The sequence below is a fragment of the Clupea harengus genome, chromosome 3, assembly GCF_900700415.2.
Source record: "Clupea harengus chromosome 3, Ch_v2.0.2, whole genome shotgun sequence".
In the NCBI taxonomy this organism is placed as follows: domain Eukaryota; kingdom Metazoa; phylum Chordata; class Actinopteri; order Clupeiformes; family Clupeidae; genus Clupea; species Clupea harengus.
The window spans coordinates 2,038,682-2,057,517 of NC_045154.1; the positions used below are offsets into that span (position 1 = coordinate 2,038,682).

The 18,836-nt window shown below is 39.7% G+C and overlaps 1 protein-coding gene across 3 annotated transcripts in view; it reads right to left on the reverse strand.

Annotated features, from left to right (window-relative positions):
- Positions 1-16,919, reverse strand: part of LOC105905575 (DLA class I histocompatibility antigen, A9/A9 alpha chain-like) — a 62,987-nt gene extending 46,068 nt beyond the window's left edge. Inside the window, exons 1-6 of one of the 3 annotated variants that reach the window (XM_042707469.1) lie at positions 16,763-16,919; positions 12,006-12,263; positions 10,398-10,676; positions 9,801-10,082; positions 8,067-8,168; positions 7,975-7,992 (exon numbers count right to left, since the gene is read on the reverse strand). In XM_042707469.1, coding sequence (XP_042563403.1) covers positions 7,975-7,992; positions 8,067-8,168; positions 9,801-10,082; positions 10,398-10,676; positions 12,006-12,263; positions 16,763-16,919 — 1,096 coding nt within the window. Of the gene's footprint in view, positions 1-7,164; positions 7,487-7,974; positions 7,993-8,066; positions 8,169-9,800; positions 10,083-10,397; positions 10,677-12,005; positions 12,264-16,762 lie in introns of those variants that run through there. The other 2 variants (XM_031564160.2, XM_031564159.2) reach the window with 2 other exon arrangements.
- Positions 16,920-18,836: the final 1,917 nt, after the last annotated feature.

Consider the following 18,836-nt stretch of genomic DNA (forward strand, 5'->3'; position numbering starts at 1 on the left):
TTTACCCCATAGAGATAAAAAGTTGTTCAGTGATGAAGGTGCTTACCTGCTGAATATTGAAACATTGTTGACTAGTATAACTTCTACATAAATGTAGTGAATCGTACATAGTGTGAACACAACAGTCTCTCACTTCTCTCCGCAGCAGTCTATTGGACTTGTCATTTTTATTCTATGCTATTGGGAGTTAAAATCCAGGATGTGTAAATGGCTTTGCATACAGCGTGGTGGACAGTGTCTACCGTGAAGACACGACTATAGAGGAGGCCTATGAGCTGCACTGTAAAAAAAATTCTGTTGTTTTTACGGGTAAAAACTGGCAGTTGTGGTTGCCAGAACAATCCTGTAAAAAAGACATCCACAGGAAAATATTAAATACTTAAATATTTTGCAAGGTGGATCACTGTTCCCTCCTACAGCATTACGTTAAATGACTGGACTACTTGCGGAATTATATGAAAGATGTGAATTAGAAGCACAAAACCCATTACCAATGGCAGCGGTAAACGTTGGGGTGGCCCATTCAAATCAATGAAACTTTTTGCAACATTCTGAGGAGCCGGCGGGCCGGATGAAATCGCTTGGCGGGCTGGATCTGGCCCGCGGGCCGGGAGTTGAGACTAGACCCCGAAGCCACCGCCAAGCACCGCCAAGCACCGCGCCATTTAGAGTTTCAGCCAAAGCCAGCTAAAAATTTTGTAAGCCAAATTCAGCCGCCATCTGATATTTTTTGGGTGAGACAGCTGAAATTATTTGCATCAAATAATAATTCTATCTATCACATAGAGACATACACATACGAAAAATAAATGATAAACAAAATCAATTTTGCACTCCGGATTCGCCACAGTCTCGTGCTCGTTGCTATGATACACAGGACTCACAGCTAATTGATGACCAATTACATTTTTGGTTTTCCGATAGTGATGATCATAGACAGTAAAAGAAGCAATGCATGTTTCTCTCACGCTGAGCTGAAATGGCGGAAAGAAGTAAAAAAGGTAATTGTGTTGATCTCACATACTTTCCTAATTCTACGTAGGATACTAAGACTTTTGTTAGATCTTCAGTTTTTGGAAGTAAGAATGCCGTTTTGTCAGGACTAGAATGCCGTTTTGTCGTTGTGTCAGGACTAGTGTTTTATCGATATTTTTGTACTCTTTTAGGACTAACAAATATGTCAGCAGCACACGACCGAGCACACATTTGAAAGATTCTGGTGTGACATGGAGGCCTCACAGAGTGGATTCGGCTCGTAGTGTGCGTTCACAGTTTTGGACGCATATGGGTGATTTGTATGTGGGCAACAATCGGATTGATGAGAAACTCTACTGCAAACTCTGTCTTGAAGCAGAAATGAAACAAGAACGAGGAATGCTATCAGAAGTATACAGCTTGGGAGAAAAAACATCAAGTGGAAACTTCTTTGCTCATGCAAAAGCTGAACACAAGGAGAGTACAATATTTCTCAAAGAACAATCTACTAAACTGACTAACTGGATCCAAACTGTGCCTAAAGGAAGCCCAGCTACTTCCCAGTTTGATGTTAATCGCGAGATTGTGTTGTGGCTGTGCCAAGACCGGCTTCCTTTTGAAGTAATAGAAAAGGAAGGTTTCCAAGCGTTCAACAAGAAAAATATCCATCTTAATTTGCCAACCAGCAGAACCCTTGCAACAACAGCCCTGGCTGATGGAAAGGCCTTGTTATGCCTCATGCCTGATGACATCAAGCTGCTTGGTGACAGTTAGCTTTTCGGAAGACTTTGAGAAATTCACACTCATTATAAGTGAAGTCAGTCCAAACCTGAGTGCAATATCACTAATTGTGAAAGAAATGTTTCTTTTTAATTATTATCATGAAGTTGATATTAGGTTGTTAAATGGAAGTCTAAGCTGTTCCTTTGTTCTGAAGAGAGGAATTCTATCTGTGAGAACAGAGATGTTAAACTCAGACCTGTCATTTGATGTTTAGGGTAGGACTGAATTAGGAGACCATGTGTTTATGTGAACTCATTCTGGACTGTTGTGTTAAAGTCTGGGTTTGGGGGTCTTAGGTAAACATTCTTATCTCTTGGAACCAAGGATGGGATGGTACAAGATGGGAGTGTCATGTCTTTGTTCTGTGATATTGTCTTTGCATAAAGTCTGTTACTTTTTACCAGAGAAGGCAGTGATGGGTTGAACAGCGTTCTGAAAGCACTGCATTCCTTTTTGGAGGAGTGTAGGTTGAAGAAGCGGTCTGACACCATTCACTCCTCTTTGCCAGAGTAAAAGTCAATTATTTATTATATTCTTGGTTGTGTGAGTCTTAATTCTGAGGTTAATACAGTCCTGATAAGGGTGAAATAAATCCCTAACACTAATCAGGGCTCGGATCAAGAAAATCTGTGCAGTGGCTCCCAAAGATCCACCAATAATGAACAAAGTCAAAGAACGAATAGTGAAAAACATGGACAAACGAATCCCCATTACAGATCTGGTTAGAGCCTCCGCAGTGTTTGATCCAGCTGTCAGAGATATCACTATGACGAAGGATGAAAGCAGAGAACTGCTGCAGAATCTCCATGAGAAACTGAACTCCTCCAGGTAATATTGACATTTCAGTGTACTTACTACCTACTTTATTTCTTTTCTTATGTTTTTGCTTTTAACAGCCATTTGCCTTATTCATATAATTTACTCTTCAGATTCAGCTCAACAGTCTTTGGGGTTGGAGATGAGAGGACAACTACTGAAGGTGGTTCTGGTGGTCCTTCTGGTGGGAACGGTGACCACCAGTCTCAAGACGATGGAGATGTGGGAACAAGTGCGAAACGCCTGCGACTAGAATTATTAGCGGAAGATGCAGCAGCTCATTCTTCACATTGTATCCTTGACCAAGAGATAGATGCTTTTCTTGCAATGAGAACAAGAGACCAAGGAGCCTTAGACTTTTGGCAAACCCATAGCAATACTTTTCCAGCACTGTCCGATATGGCCCGGTGCTACCTCTGCATTTCACCAGGGAGTGTGCCAGTGGAATGCTTGTTTAGCTCCACTGGCCTTCTGCTCAATGGCAAACGATCATCACTTGCTCCTTCAAGGTGTAATATGATCACCTTCATTCATGATAATGCCAAGTTCTTGTATACAACTTAAGTCAAAATATTAATATATTTTCTGAAAGCATATAATCTCAGGATGAGATATAACATGGGTTGTCACATGTCCCACTGTCCTCTTTACTTTGCTGCCTATGCATAACACATTGGGTATCAGTAAATCAAGTGTATGGCTAATACATTTAGGGCTGTCCCATGATAATGCCAAGTTCTTATACAACTTAAGTCACTTAATTTCACCTTACATAACCTCTCATTTATGGATATACATAGACAGGAACACATTTAATGAGTAAATAGGGCAATAAATACATTTGTTCACAGTTGACACATTGTACTTGAAAATGATTAGTAGCCTACAGATATGAAAAAATTAAATACATAATTTGTTAAAGTTAAATTTGGTGTTTTTTTTATTGCATGGTATTGCATTTTGTGGAAATATATACACATGTAAGCCATACATTGCTTGGAAATATTGAGATCTAGTAAATCAGTATAACATAGACATCTGTAGACATGAAGTGGCAGCTTCAGCCATTTGTAGCTCTGAAAATGTTGGCGGCTGCAGCAGCCATTTAGGTTTTGGCTGAGCTGGCTAGCCAGCCAATAACTTCATCTGCCAGTCATTATTAAAACAAATGGCTTCGGGGTCTAGTTGAGACCCCTGCCCTACAGGTAATGGCAGGAGGGGGAGACAGTGGGGTGGGGGGTTCACCTGTGGGGGGAGGGGGTGAAAAGAGAGGGCAAAGGGTGATAGCAGGAAGGAGGCTATCTGGGGGGAAGAGGTTCAGATGCTAACGGTTCGGGTCTCACTGAGACAGACAGAGTACACATCCAGGGCTATGAGTTACAGATACAAAATAATGCTAAACTTGATGCTACAATGCTACTTTATGCTCTAATGCTACAGTTTATGACTCTTACAGAATCAGAATCAGAATTCTTTAGTATATTTACTAGGGCTGGGCAACAATTAAAATGAAATCAAAATTAAAATTAATCGCATGTTTTCCCTGATTAATCAAGATTAATCGCATTAGATTGTATACGCAAAATCCAATAATGAATTAAAAAGTAGTGTATAGCGCACTTTATTTTAAATATTCTGTAATATATCTCATTTTAAACAATGTTATCAAAGCAAATACAAAATTAAAGCTCATTGCCACTGCCAGGGCATTAATGTTATCCTGTTCCGTTATGAAAAAGAAAAAAAACTTGCCACAAAATCTTGAGCCAGAATCATATCATTAAAACAGGCAATTTCTGAGGTAACAGCAGAAACATTTTACTTTCATCAGGGAGCAGCATAACCTGTCTATGTTCAGTACCAAATGTCCCTGAGTGAGAAACCAGAAAACGCTTTCAGTGCAGTTTGTCAATTCCTAGAACTTGACACTGTTATTTTAAATGTACTGCCATATGAACTAAAGTGCCATAACATTTGTTTTGCAAACACTTAACATCAGCATTTTTATATAGTAGCAGTTAAATAAAATAAATACTTTATGTTATTCTCAACTTAAACAATGTTATCAAAACAAACACAAAACTAAAGCTTATTGCCACTGCCAGAGCATTCATGTTAGAGTGTGGTGAAGCACCTAAAAGTTCACTGCTGGCATTTACTGTGCTGTACGTAGTCTGCCAAAGCCTCGCTCCACTGTCTGTTTCGTTGAATGATTTGTGATTATCACATGTATGTGTGGCATAACAATATGGGGAGTGGAGCCAGGACTAAACAGAGCACATGCCCGACTACACCACCCTGGGAGTTTCGCCCAGGGAAATAGGTATGGTGTCAAACTAGCCCACTAGGGGCACACAGGTTCGTGAACTGAGGAAGCAGGAGACGTGTTTCCATAAATAATAAATATGTTTTATTATATTACAACAATCTGAAATACAAAAACACACAAATAGGTAACAGTAGGGGACAGACAAGGGACAACACATACACAACAGATAAATGAACACAACACAGAAACTGGACTGAGGCTTACCAGTCAGGCAAGGGTATTTAAGGGACAGGGTATTACCTCCAGGAGGTCACAGCAAACGTGCACTGCTCACACCAAACGCAGACACACACAAACCTAGTGAAAGGTGAATCCACACATCAACAATGATCTCAAAGCACACACACACACACACACACACACACAAAGGAGATACTACCACCACTAGGGGAGGGTAGGATGGACTACTTGTCAAAGTGAACGAGAGAAATTCCTGCATTAAAATATTGTGACACTAACACCAACACTAACAACATAACACTGTATCATGACAGTCTGGATGATTTGAAGTGGTCATTTATTATCACACTAGCATTCAATTATCACGGCAAACTATTACGCTGAACCCTAAGTTCCTAGCTACCAGTACTGAGCCTATGCAGGTCACGTGAAAAATGATCCAAAGATCCATATCCGGCAGATGAACGAATCATTGATCCGAAGACTCGGTTGGCAGAAGAACGAAACATTGACCCGAAGATCTGTATCCGGCAGATGAACGAATCGTTCACCTCCCGATCGTTCATTTACCCGAAGACACGGTCGGGAGGTGAACAACTCGTTCATCTGCCGGATCGTTCATTGACCCGAAGACACGGTCGGGAGGTGAACGACTCGTTCATCTGCCGGATACAGATCAGATCTCGTTCATCGTTCATTTTCCACGTGACCTGCATAGGCTCAGCACTGGTAGCTAGAGAAAACAGAAATGATTCGTTCATTTTGACTGGGTCTTCGGAAACGGATCTTAGGATAATTTTTCACGTGACCTGCATAGGCTCAGAAGAGGAAACAGAAAGGATTTGTTTACCTCGTTCACTTTCGCGTGGCTAGGTTTAGTAAGACGTGAATGATATTCCTTCACAAGTAATAATTACAGGTTTCGTTATTTTAACTTTTTTGTACTTTACTTAGGGTTCAGCGTAATAGTTTGCCGTGATAATTGAATGCTAGTGTGATAATAAATGACCACTTCAAATCATCCAGACTGTCATGATACAGTGTTATGTTGTTGGTGTTAGTGTTTACAATATTTTAATGCAGGAATTTCTCTTACGAAGACCCAACCAAACAAGGCTAGAGACTTCCACAAACTGGTGGACCTGAGCTTGATGCAACAGGTACCGTGGAATACGACGCATGCCCATATGGCACCTTGTTGCCCATTTAAAGGGGCTGGGTCGACTGAGTGCCACCTAATTACGTGAAAATTAGACGGACGGGGAGAAGTAAACAGACGGTGCAGTGACGTCAGCTTTAATCCATCCTGCTACATTTGTATATCTGTCTATGGCAATTTTAGCCTAACTATCGAGATTCTAAGTAACATGGAGACAAAACTTTGTTTGGTACACCACGTAGATCATAAACCCTTGAATATACAAACGACTCAATTAAATCGGTTGAGAAATGTAAACGCTATAGTGCTTTTTATCCAGAAACACCGCAGCTCCACCGTTCACTTGCGTTTGTTTACAGTCCAGTCTTTACCTCCCCAAGATGCCGGCGAGTTGGCACGTCGCAGCAACGTTCGGAAGCAGTCAATGTATGTCTATGTATATACAGTACCAGTCAAAAGTTTGGACACACCTTCTTACTTTTTGAGAAGTTTTTTCTTTACTTTTTTTCTTTTCTAGATGGTAGATAACACTTTTTTTGTTTAGTACATCATTCCATATGTGTTCTTTTGTAGTTTAAATGTCTTCAGTATTAATCTACAATGTAGAAAATAATAAAAGTAAAGAAAACACTTCAAAAAAAATAAAGGTGTGTCCAAACTTTTGACTGGTACTGTATGTCTATGCCCTTCTCCATGTTTGTTTATCCGCCCATTCTTTTCTTTTCCGGTTCTGCAGCAGTCAGCAGCAGACTTTTACAAAACAAAAAAAGCCTGTGAGCAACAGACTTTTACAATAATAAAATAAATAATAAAACCTGCGTTAACGCACGTTAAAATAATTGTCGGCGTTAATTAATTGATGAGTTAGCCCTAATATTTACACATACAGGAAATTAACTTGGTGTGGTTGGTGCATACGACATAAAACATATAATCATACTAACAAAAGAGCAAAAATAAGAATAAAAGAAATGTTTTACAAGATCGAATAATAAATAATAATAAATAAATTGGGCATGTGCAGGGCTAAGATGCAGTGAATTGGATTTAGCAAAGTGCAGTATATAAATAATTTACGCTGTAGTGCATTTGTGTGAATGTGTATATATGTGTGTGTGTGTGTGTGTGGGGGGGGGGGGGGGGGGCAGAGTCAGTGTGATTCAGGGGGCTTGTTTGTGTGGAAAAAACTGTTCAGTTGGCGCAAGGTTTTGGTCTTGATAGTCCGGAACCTTCTACTGCAACTCCTGTGGGGGGAGGACAAAGGGTCATAGCATGAAGGATGCTATCTGAGGAGAAGGGGTCTGTATCTGTATTTTCTGTACCAATAACAAACTGTAGTAGATGTCCACAGGTAGGCCTATGTAAGATTGTCCTTACATAGACCACCACTTGCGTATCAATAGTTTCTTACAAATTCTTACAACAGAAGCACAACACCAACACATACACTCATAACAGATCCTCCAAAATCCTTACTTTCATTTTTTGTATTACTTTCTGTATGCCTTGTCATCAAATAAAGGTTTGTTAGTGTTTTAACAAGATTACAAAGACACAAATATATAACAGATGATAAAAGATTGATGACTAAGATACTATCAATGTATCAAATATCAAATATTCTAGTTCTAATTCTATTTCTATTCTAATATCAATATTCTAGTTATCTATAAGTGTGAGTATTTCAAGTTCACTCTATCGTGTCAGGCTTATAGCTGCAAGAGGTACTCAGGTGATGCCTGGTTGTAGCCTGTTTATTATGCTGATGCATTATCAACGCTGAAATCAAAAACACTGAAATGGCATGAAAGATGTTACTCTCACCTTTCTTCTTCATCATGACAATGGCAACAACCACACCGATCATGACGAGCAGCGATGCAGCAGCGATGACACAGCCAATGATGATGCCAACAAGGTTCTTGCCTACAGAAAAGAAAGGTCTCCATTAGTCGCCTCCGTAACAGCATTAAATGCACACATGACACACATGCACACACGTGACACACATGCACACATGACACACATGTATGTTATTTTATTCGGCCCCCCTGACTCCATCAAACTGACCACCAGCAGCCTAGGCAATCTGTCTACTCTGGTGAAGCCCCAAGTCAAAAACCTTGGTGTAATATTCCATGACACACATGACACACATGACCCTGATCATCCTACAGTGAGTCTGGGATGGTGCACAGACCTGTTAAATGAAACTACTCAACAAGTATGTCTCCCCTCTCTGTACATGACAACACTATCCAGTATGAAGACCTCAAAGTAGAGAAACACTGATTTTAGAGCATTACAAGATTTATTCCATCACATAGCCTACAAATGTGCCAAAAATGTCAATAGATCACATTGTGTAATTTTGTAAAACAATGTATTTCATTTAAAAAGTGAATTCGTTTTTAAAAGCAGAACACGCCATTTTTTCTGGAAGTTATTCTGAATCTTGGTTTAATGTGTGATTGGTGTAACTGACAGAGGCAGATCAATGCTCTGATGAGTTCTGTGCCTCCTCATCATGGAGAATGTCTCCCAAAGGAGTTGCTTTATAACTATGGTGGCAACTGCCAATGATTTTGTGTTTCTGGAAGCATTGCTCCAAGTTATGGATGGACCTACTGCTCATTACAGCAGGTGGAAGCATAGTTGCTTGGTAGTTTCTATCATCAATATCATTTATTTTGTCTGACTACCTACATTATCTATTTCCTCTACTAAACTCACACCTTTCTGTAAAGCTGTTAGCATAGGTCCTGAAGATTTGGAGCTGAGATTCATAATGTGGATTATACACGAGTGACAAAAACACAGAGATCTGTACAGTTACACAGCAAATGTCAGTAGTGGTAGGTTTGGGTCATGAAAAAGCATATTTGGTTACAGTCCTTATTTACATTCTACTTCAGGTTCTTGGAGGTTTCACTAACACCACACAAGTCCCGGCTCATAAAATAAGTTATGTTTCCTTATTTATCTTATCTTCCTCAGTGTTGTGTGTTTGTTTACTCATCTCTCCTCTCGTTTCAGATATCTCACGCCCTGCCCTTGTGTGTGCTCCGTCTTGATTATTGTCACCTGTCCCGTCATGATTGTTGTCACCTGTCCCTCATCACCTTGTGTATATAGTCTGTGTGTTCCTGTTGTCTCGTTGCCAGTTCGTCTAAGTTTCCTCCGTGTTGTTAGCGTCCCAGCGATTTCTCATGTTAATACTTTTCCTCGTGATACCGATCCCTGCCTGCCTTATCGACTCTGCTTTTGCCTCTTCACTACTTGTACCTCTGCCTGATCATCTACCGTCTACCTGTGTACCGAACCTGGACTTGAGCTACATCGACCCCTGCCACTGCCTGCCACTTGTTGGATTTGTTTACTTATTATTGGACTGCCTTACCTATACCGAACTCAGAAAGTAAAACGTTTTGATTTACTCTCTACCCCTGTCTCTGAGTCTGCTATTGAGTCCTGTACAAAACACTGATCGTTACAACAATAACATGTAACAAGGCAATGGTCCATCTCCATAGTGGTGTTTAAGGTGTTGGTTCTTACCATCTTCCACAATCAAGGTCTTAACAATGGGCTTTCCGCTCTTGTGGGCCACCTCACAGGTGAACTGTCCCTTCTTCCTCTCCTCAAATGACACTGTAAGCTCAGCTCTCTTCTGGAAGGTTCCATCCCCATTGGGCAGCGTCTCCCACATATTAACGTCTTTATGCATGTCCACTCCATCCCTCATCCCCTTCAGCGTGATCACCACTCCGTCAGGATAGAAACCAGTGGAATGGCACACCACTCCCGAGTCCTTTTGGAAGAGGGTGACCTCAGGGGAGACTGGAAGATCAAGGTAGTAAGAGGGGATATTAACAATGACAAAGAATAGTAACAATACAACAATAATAATGAAAATGACAGCAATGCAGGAAAGCAAAGGCACAGAGTGGTCTAATGTTTGTCTCCATGGATTGACTATCTGAAAATAGAGTACATTACATTGTACTACATTGATGTACATAAATAAAGTGAATACATTTGATTAGAGATTGAACAGATGATATCTCTTGGAGGAGGACTTTAGCTTCAACATAATGACTGGAATCCTGCCCACTGTAAATCAAATGCAGTTATCAGTGTTGTGTGCTGCTGTACCTGTTCTCCCCAGAGTGCTGTTCCCATACTGCAAATACTTCTTCAACCACTCAATGCAGCGCTGGGGGTAGTAATTCTCCCACATGTAAAGATCAGGCCTGCCATATTCCCAGTTGGTTTTTGTTAGGAAAGCCTTTTGATTTGATGCGATGTATCTCAGATTCTTCAGATCCAGTGAGATAAAGTCTTCTCCATCATAACCATACTGATCAAAATAATCCACAGCTTTACTCTCGTCATCCCACGTACAGCCACACATGTTCTGCCACGTGTGCACACCTAAGGGTAAGATGGGGAGAAAGATTTTAGAATCATCAGAATCACACCTCTGATTCCTCACTACCTTCATCATCTGCATCATTCTGTTATTCATTCAACTGTCACCCAGAAGCTGAATAACCATCAGCATGAGCTTGTATCTGCTTTCATGAGTGCATGGTCTGCTCACATGTGTGGCAAGTCATTAGTATGTGTATGCATGTGTGTGCACAGGAGAGACAGAAAAACTAAAAGCAGGGTGTCCCGCCTTAGGTGATTGTCTGCCCCGCCTTGATTGGTTTCACCTGATCCTCATCATCCTTCCCTATTAGGTGGTTGGCCGAAGCCCCGTATCTGTTCAACTTTGCAAATTAAATGCACATTTTGTCAAAACCATAGTGTAAAAGTTGATTGAACTCTTAAGCAAACGAAGTTGCCTTCTGTATCAGTCGAACCAATAGCACGATGAGATACTGTTGTCAGGATAGTACCAATGTTATCTTGGTGGCCCTCGTGAAGACGGTATTACTATTTACTCGGCCCACATTTATTCGGCGCCTGCCCACAAGGTAAGGTACTTATTATTCTGGTGCTCATGTAAGGCTGGTACCCATTGTACCTACTCTTGTAAAGCAGTGATGCTAACCACTGCACCACCACACCCTAGGACACCTGTGTGGGACACATTTCTGGAGAGATGTTCTATCATTCTTCAGAGCCCATGAGCTTCAGAGCCCTGAGACGAACACACATTTATCTAGGTCCAATCCGAGAAAAGAATGTGCTCCCAATATTCATCAGTAAAGTTTTCTTGAGTAAAGTTTAATTTTGCAGTTTCGTGCCAAAGATCTGTGTGGCTCAGATGGGGTCCGCATGTTTGACATGGACCTAAACAGGACTACCACAGTGAATGCATAGTCCTGACAGTGAAGCACGGAGATGGGAGTGAGATGATGTGTTTATCAATGTCTGGACAAATATGTATGATCAATTTGAATTGTTTGTAAATTGGCTCTGTGCACATCTGTGATTTTGACCTTATTAGTGAGTCACTAAAAATGACTGATACTGAAATATAGCTTTCGTCTTGATTATCCAATCATTTGTAAGTGGTTTATCATTTATCCACGACAATGATCATGGGATGTTCGTACGACCCCAGAGTAAATCTTACATATTTACATCAGTGTTGAAAGACTGACTCTGCTTTGTTTTTAACACTGCTGAAAAACAGACTTATGCCCTGCATCTTTACCTCTCTTGGTCACACTCTGGCTGACTCAATTATGTTTGAAAGACTGGAAAGACAGGAGAGCAGAGCAGAGCAGAAATAATGTGATGAAAATGTACCTTCAGTCTGGTTGTGGCGAAATGTTAGATCAGCTATGTCGACTTTAAATCGAGGCGCAAATTCAGCTACTGAGTCCGTTACAACATTCCAGTGATCAGAGGGTACTTCATTAGCCAGCCACTCTTTTGGGACCATTCTCTTGGTGAAGCTGTCATATTGGACAGACTGTTGGTCATCCACAACACCAACAATTACTAACTCTGGGAAGTTTGGGATGCCAGTCGTGGCAGTATAGAAATACTGATGAGTGTGGTTCACTGAAAGAGAAAAAGGGTCTGTCGTGAGACAATTTGCTTGTGAAACCTGTGAAATCATACTCATACTACATTATCTACCATTTGCTACATATTAACGTGCCTGGCAGAAAAGTATTCAACCCCCCTGAAAATCATCATCATCACAATTACAAAAGATACTTACACATATTTTTTCAATCAGTATTTTTATTGCAAATAAATCAAAGATGCTCTAGTATATTTCCAAAGGCAAAATAAGTTATTTGTCTGTGAACATTGAAAATAAATAAATATACTAAATATACTAAAAAAATTACCGATTCGTATCGATATCCGTTTTTAGCGTGTAAGACACGACTACATCGATGCGTGAAGTCCCGTATCGGTATCAAAATGACTATGAACCGGTCGTTGCCCCGATTTAAAAGTTATGAACCGGTTCACAAGCGTTTGTCTCTCCGTTAAGTTGCTACGCAAAACACTCACTGGCTGACCTGGTGCATTTTATCTCAGTCAGAACAATGACAGCCAAAAAGTCATTGGCCAAAGACCACATAGCATAAGCCTATCAGGCTGTATTCTCACAAATAATGAGGTACATGGAGGTATTATATAGACCTGGAGAGAATGACAGATTAATTTTATTTCAATGGCCAATGCTATGCTAGCTACTTCAGACAAGGAAGAGAATTCGTTGTTGATTGCGTTCACATCAATTCATCATTTGGACTGAGCTACCTATGACAAAAGAATACCACCAACATTGTTGTGTGGCAATAAAGTTTTTATCTATCTATCTATATCTATCTTCTACAGACATCCTCGGATTTAAATCATTATAATAATAATAAATAGGAGAATATTTGTATCATTAACAATTTTGTTTAACATTTATAGTCATGATTCCAAGACAGAGGCATCGTGATGTCCTAAAATAAATAAAAGAACTATACGAACACTGAAAATGGCAGTGAATAAATAAATAAGCACTAAACTCAATTGCGTGGATATAGCCATAGTGGAATAGAATGGACACATCTACATTCTGCAACAGTACCTCCACTTCTGCACCAGTGAAATTAGGTCTGCGTTTACTTCGTTTACCAGTGCTCGCTTTCCGCTTTGACATGAATTTGATCAGTCTGAAGTTGCTTTCATGTTGCCTGTGGAGTGTGCACACATTGCATGCCCTTATAAAGAGCTGGTGGGGCATTTATGTATGGAAGTTCAGGTGCATGAGAGCGTGTGTTCAATTTAAGAATCAGTGCACAGCTAAGAACACTTTGGCGGTTTAAGAACACATTTCCATTCATGAATCAGGCGGAGATCTTTTCTTAGTTTGGTCTTTCAAAGTTGGTAAGAAGATATTTAAGAAGACACTTAAGAAAATGTTCGAGAATGAAGTTCATTGTTTCCTCACAACGCAGTGTTATCAATTATTGAACTGCATCGCATCGCATTGAATCGAATCGCACTGAATAGTTTTTTATCAACATGCATCTTTTCTTGTATCGTATCGTAACCAAGTATCGAGATACGAATCGGATCGCCTTTTTATGAGAGATACACACCCTTAAGTATCTTCTGTAAACCAGAAAATGGAGATGACTTCGAGGGGTGTTGAATACTTTTGCAAGGCACTTTACATTCAGGTTTAAATTCAATTTAATTTAAAAACATTCACAGAATATTACACAAAACAATACAGATCACTTAAAACACAACTTTGTACTATAACCTGATTTCCTAATGTACACTACAATTTGTAGCAAAATTAGCACATGTGTTAGTCTTTGTTGACACTCCTTTTTCCACAGTCAATCATACATATCAAATTCTTCTGGGTAAACTGTCACTGACATCCAGAGTTGCTGAGAATTGCTCTTATTCTCTACAAATGAATTTACTACATGTCTGGGTACTGAATAACAAACAAAAGCACATTATAATACTAACATGTTGAGGCCTCAGTATCTCTGTAGTGCACTGGTGGCCTGAAGAATGAGACTGGTGTGCTCAGCTAATGGAACTTTCTTTAATCTGTTGGCGTACTCTACAACTAAGGCAGAAGATTCAGAAGATACAAAATAACCCATCAATTCTATCAATATGTGCACAACACATCAGGCAGCTGATAACATTAGGTCTGCAATTAACTATTTTAATATCTGATATTCTGATGTATTAGCTCAATCTGTCACTTATACTTTTTATAAATCCATTAGTTGGATGAAAAAAATCCAATATAATTTATATATTTCTAAGATTAAACATTTATGTATTAAATGCAATCTGCAGTGCTCGTTTGCACACTTAACTATCATAAAGCAAAACTGTGTTACTGAATACTGCAACAGTGAATTCAATGTATTAATTCATGAATTCTGTATGAATGATCTATATGTGAACTGTAATCGGTGCATTTATGCATTAATGATCTGGATTTGTAAGTTAAATAGAATAGATACAAGACATAAAATATGCATTTTACATGTCTGGAATTGGGCTTTCCCCACAGTCACATTTCCGGGTAAAATATTTTATAAATTATTATTATTCTTTTTGTTGTTGCTATTATTTATTGCCATAAACGTTATTATATGCTATTATTTTTAAATTTTTGACATCTGGAAACATTATTCTCAAAAAGAGACACGCCTACTAGGCCCATGATCATCATCAGTCTCTAGGTAGACCTTCTGTACCCCAGCATGCATAACCAACACATTGCCATGACCAACATCAAATCCCTAGTGTGTAAAATACTCTTAAAGAGTTACATAATATGCTAAAATCTTTGAAAAATAAAAATGTGCCAACAATGGAAAGCTTAACAGCCTACCGATACGTCACATTTAACCAAACAGAATAACATCCGCAACCAGGGCCGGAGTGGGGCCACTTTTCAGCCCGGGAATTTCAGGCCCAAGACCGGCCCACTTTTTCCATGGTAGTGGAAATTGGATAAATGAAGCAACAGTTGCAACTTACTATCCTGTAGTTTTTTTTAAATTAATACCATGGTTCAACAAATAATGTAAAGGTTAAATAATAATCCACTTAAGCTGAGAAGTTAACAAAAAATATTCCACTATTCCACAAGGATAGGTTGATAAATTAACAAAAGTAAAAATAAATAAATAAACTCACAGTACAGTATACAGTTACATTGCGAATAGCACCAACAGCATCTACAGCATCAGTAACCTAGCCTGGGTAGCCTAGCAGACGAATTTAGCCCCGCCCACAACATTTGAGGTCGACAAGTATTCTGACTAGAATTATGAGTATGACAACGTCAGGCTAAGCAGTGCACTGGTTTCAGCCACTTTATCTATAACTGTGTCGTTGCTTATAGAAATGAGGATTTCCTTCTCTGTGCACATTAACATGAAAGCCTTCAAGTTGTCCTGACTCAATGAGCTTCGTAGCCTATTCTTCACAAATTTTAAGGTTGAGAAGCTTCTCTCACATGCAACCTGTGTGATGGACAAAGTCAACAGAAACTTATATGCTAACCCAATGAATGACATGATAAGCATCTGTGAGGAGGTTGTACTGTGAGAGTATTAAATGGACATAAATGGCACAGTTTTTCGGTGATATAAGAAGGCTACAATTTTAATTACATTTAATATTTTGCTTGCGAATAGGTTGACAACGCTACAACGATATTAACCAACGCTACAACGTTAGCCGAATAGTTACGTTGCTAATCATTAGGCCTATGTCTCTCTATACCAGTTGCCACTTGTGTTTGTCCTCTTGAAAATAAATCGGTAAACTTGGCACATTTGGCAGCATCCTCCTCCAATGCCTTTCTTTTTTTAACCTGGCTTTTTCAGCCCATTCAGGCCTCTTCCTCCTATGGCTATGGACCCAACCAACTCTATTTGGGAGGGGGAAAACTTACTCGCATGGTACAACCCATGCAGAGGCTGCTGTGTCAGAATGCGGAACGTGTGTAGCCTACTTTAAGAGAAGATGGACTAACGTTACAAATGTCAAAAAAATGTAATTCTCGACCGGCCCAGAAGTGAAGCAGCCCACCGGGAACTCTCCCGATTCTCCCGATTACCCACCCCAGGCCTGCACACACGTATCCTTAGCCTAACCTGCAGTAAGTAGCATAAACTCAGGCATTCGAGCGATCATAAGCCCTAACATTCCAGCATAACCAACACATTGCCATGACCAAAATCAAATCCCTAGTGTGTAAAATACTCTTAAAGAGTTACATTATATGCTAAAATCTTTTGAAAAATAAAAATGTGCCAACAATGGAAAGCTTAACAGCCTACCGATACGTCACATTTAACCAAACAGAATAACATCTGCAACTATCAAACTCTTCATGGAGTTTACACGGGTGACTTTCAAGACAAGCAAGCTGAAATCTTCACACAGTTTTTAATAATCCAAACGATTATGAACCCTGTGCCAAATCTCCACGACACAAACGGACAACAAACAAAAACCCAAACGAGAGCTTTATACACAAATAAAAACAGCAAACTAACCTCCTGAAGCAACGTAGAAACTACATAGGACTACCAGAAGCGTTGTGGTTGTCATATTTGTCTTCATCAGATGTAAACAATACAGAGTGATAATGCATTTTATTTTCCTCCTGACTTGACGATACTGCTCTTTCAAACTCCTTGAAGCAAATGACATACAACGACGGCGCAACCAAGTGACATACACCCAACGTCATTTTAGTTGTTATGTAAGATTAGATTTGGAAACTAGAAAAGATATGTTAGTGGGGTAATTTGCTGTCTAAATGGATGCAAAATGACTGTGGAACCATCGTTGCTTCATCTTAAATATGATGGTGTCATTTATTCATTGTTTTGTAAAGCAGCTTGCACACTGCCCCGACAAACACCAACATTCTCCAACTAACGCCAACAAACACCAACAGTCGGGTCAGTGTGCGCCGGCAGTTGGTGTTAGTTGGATAATGTTGGCGTTTGTCGGGTACTGTCGGAAGAGTTCAACATGTTCAGTCGGATCGGGTAAAGTTGGAGAATGTCTGACCAATGTAGAGCCATTCCCAACGAACTCCAACATTCTGACAGCTCATTACCTTGACAACTAGGCTCAACTTGCGTGCATCACATCCTCGAGCTCTCTTGGATGTCGAAGTTATGGTGGTTATCAGCCAGTTTGTAAAAAAAAAACGACATCCTAAGTCTATTTGTAGATTTCCGTTATGTAATAGCTTCCCCAAACAAACGGTTTTCGAGACATATATTTGTCTATTTCAACTTCTACGACTCGTTTAACACTGCAAGAAAACGTGTTTCTAAATATTAATATTTATGTTTACGGTGACACTTTACATACGTTTGCACTTATGTTAGCTATCGGCCACTCCCACTTCGTTCCACTTACCGCGTTGGTTTTCGAAATATTAATATGCACGCCGCCTGCTTTTACATAGGCCTACTGTTGTATGAAAAAGTTTTGGCACCCCTCTGAGGCTGCATGATAATTTATTCTGTGTTCACCAAAAAAAGATCACAGTGGTATATTGTTCATTCATTCATTCTAGTTAACACTGAGTACTGGGGTGTTTTCCATACAAAGATATTTAGTGTAGCAGTGTTTAGTTGTGTGAAATGAAATCAAATGTGAAAAATAGGCTGTGTAAATATTTAGGCACCCTAATCATTTTGCTGATTTGAATACCTGTAACTACTCATACTGAATAATTGCAACACACAATTAGTCTGATTAACTTGTTAAGCCTTAATTTCTATAGAAAGGTGCATCCAATCATTAGAAAAAGTATTTAAGGTAGCCAATTGCAAGTTGTGCTTCTCTTTGAATCTCCTCTGAAGAGTGACATCATGGGGGCCTCAAAACAACTGTCAAATGATCTGAAAACAAAGATTGTTTAGCTTTGTGTTTTAGGGGAAGGCTACAAAAAGTTATCCCAGAGGTTTCAGTTGTCAGTTTCCATAGGCACAGTTCTTGTTAAGGCCAGAAGTGGCAGGACAAGAAAAATATCAGAGGCAAAGGCAAAGGATGGTCAGAATGGTCAAAGACTACCATCAGACCACCTCCAAAGTACATCGCTCAACAATTCAGCGCACCTTGCACAAAGAACAGCTGTATGAGAGAATGATGTGGAAGAAGCCATTTCTGGACACACGCCACAAACAAGCTCCCTTGAGCTATATAAAAGCACATTTGAACGAGCTAGATTCATTTTAAAACAAAGTGCTGTGGACTGATGAGACAAAGATTGAGCTATTTGGGGCAGTGTGCAAGCTGCTTAAGATGCCCTGTAACCGAGATTTATACAAATGAGGGTTTTGCGCCCAATACCAAACCAAAAACATTTATTGTCATGACAAGAGTTTGAGGTTCAAATGGATCACTTTTGTACGTCTGTACATTTTGATGAAGCCTCGTTTCAAGATGTAATCTGCTGACCAAAGCTGCATTATGCTGAGATGTGTTTGTCACTATGATATTGCAACACTAATTTGTCCCAACGTGAAGAAAACCATCTCATCGCAAAAGCATGTATTCAAACCATTATATATTAAGACGATAAGGTGGAATCAAATCAAATGTTTG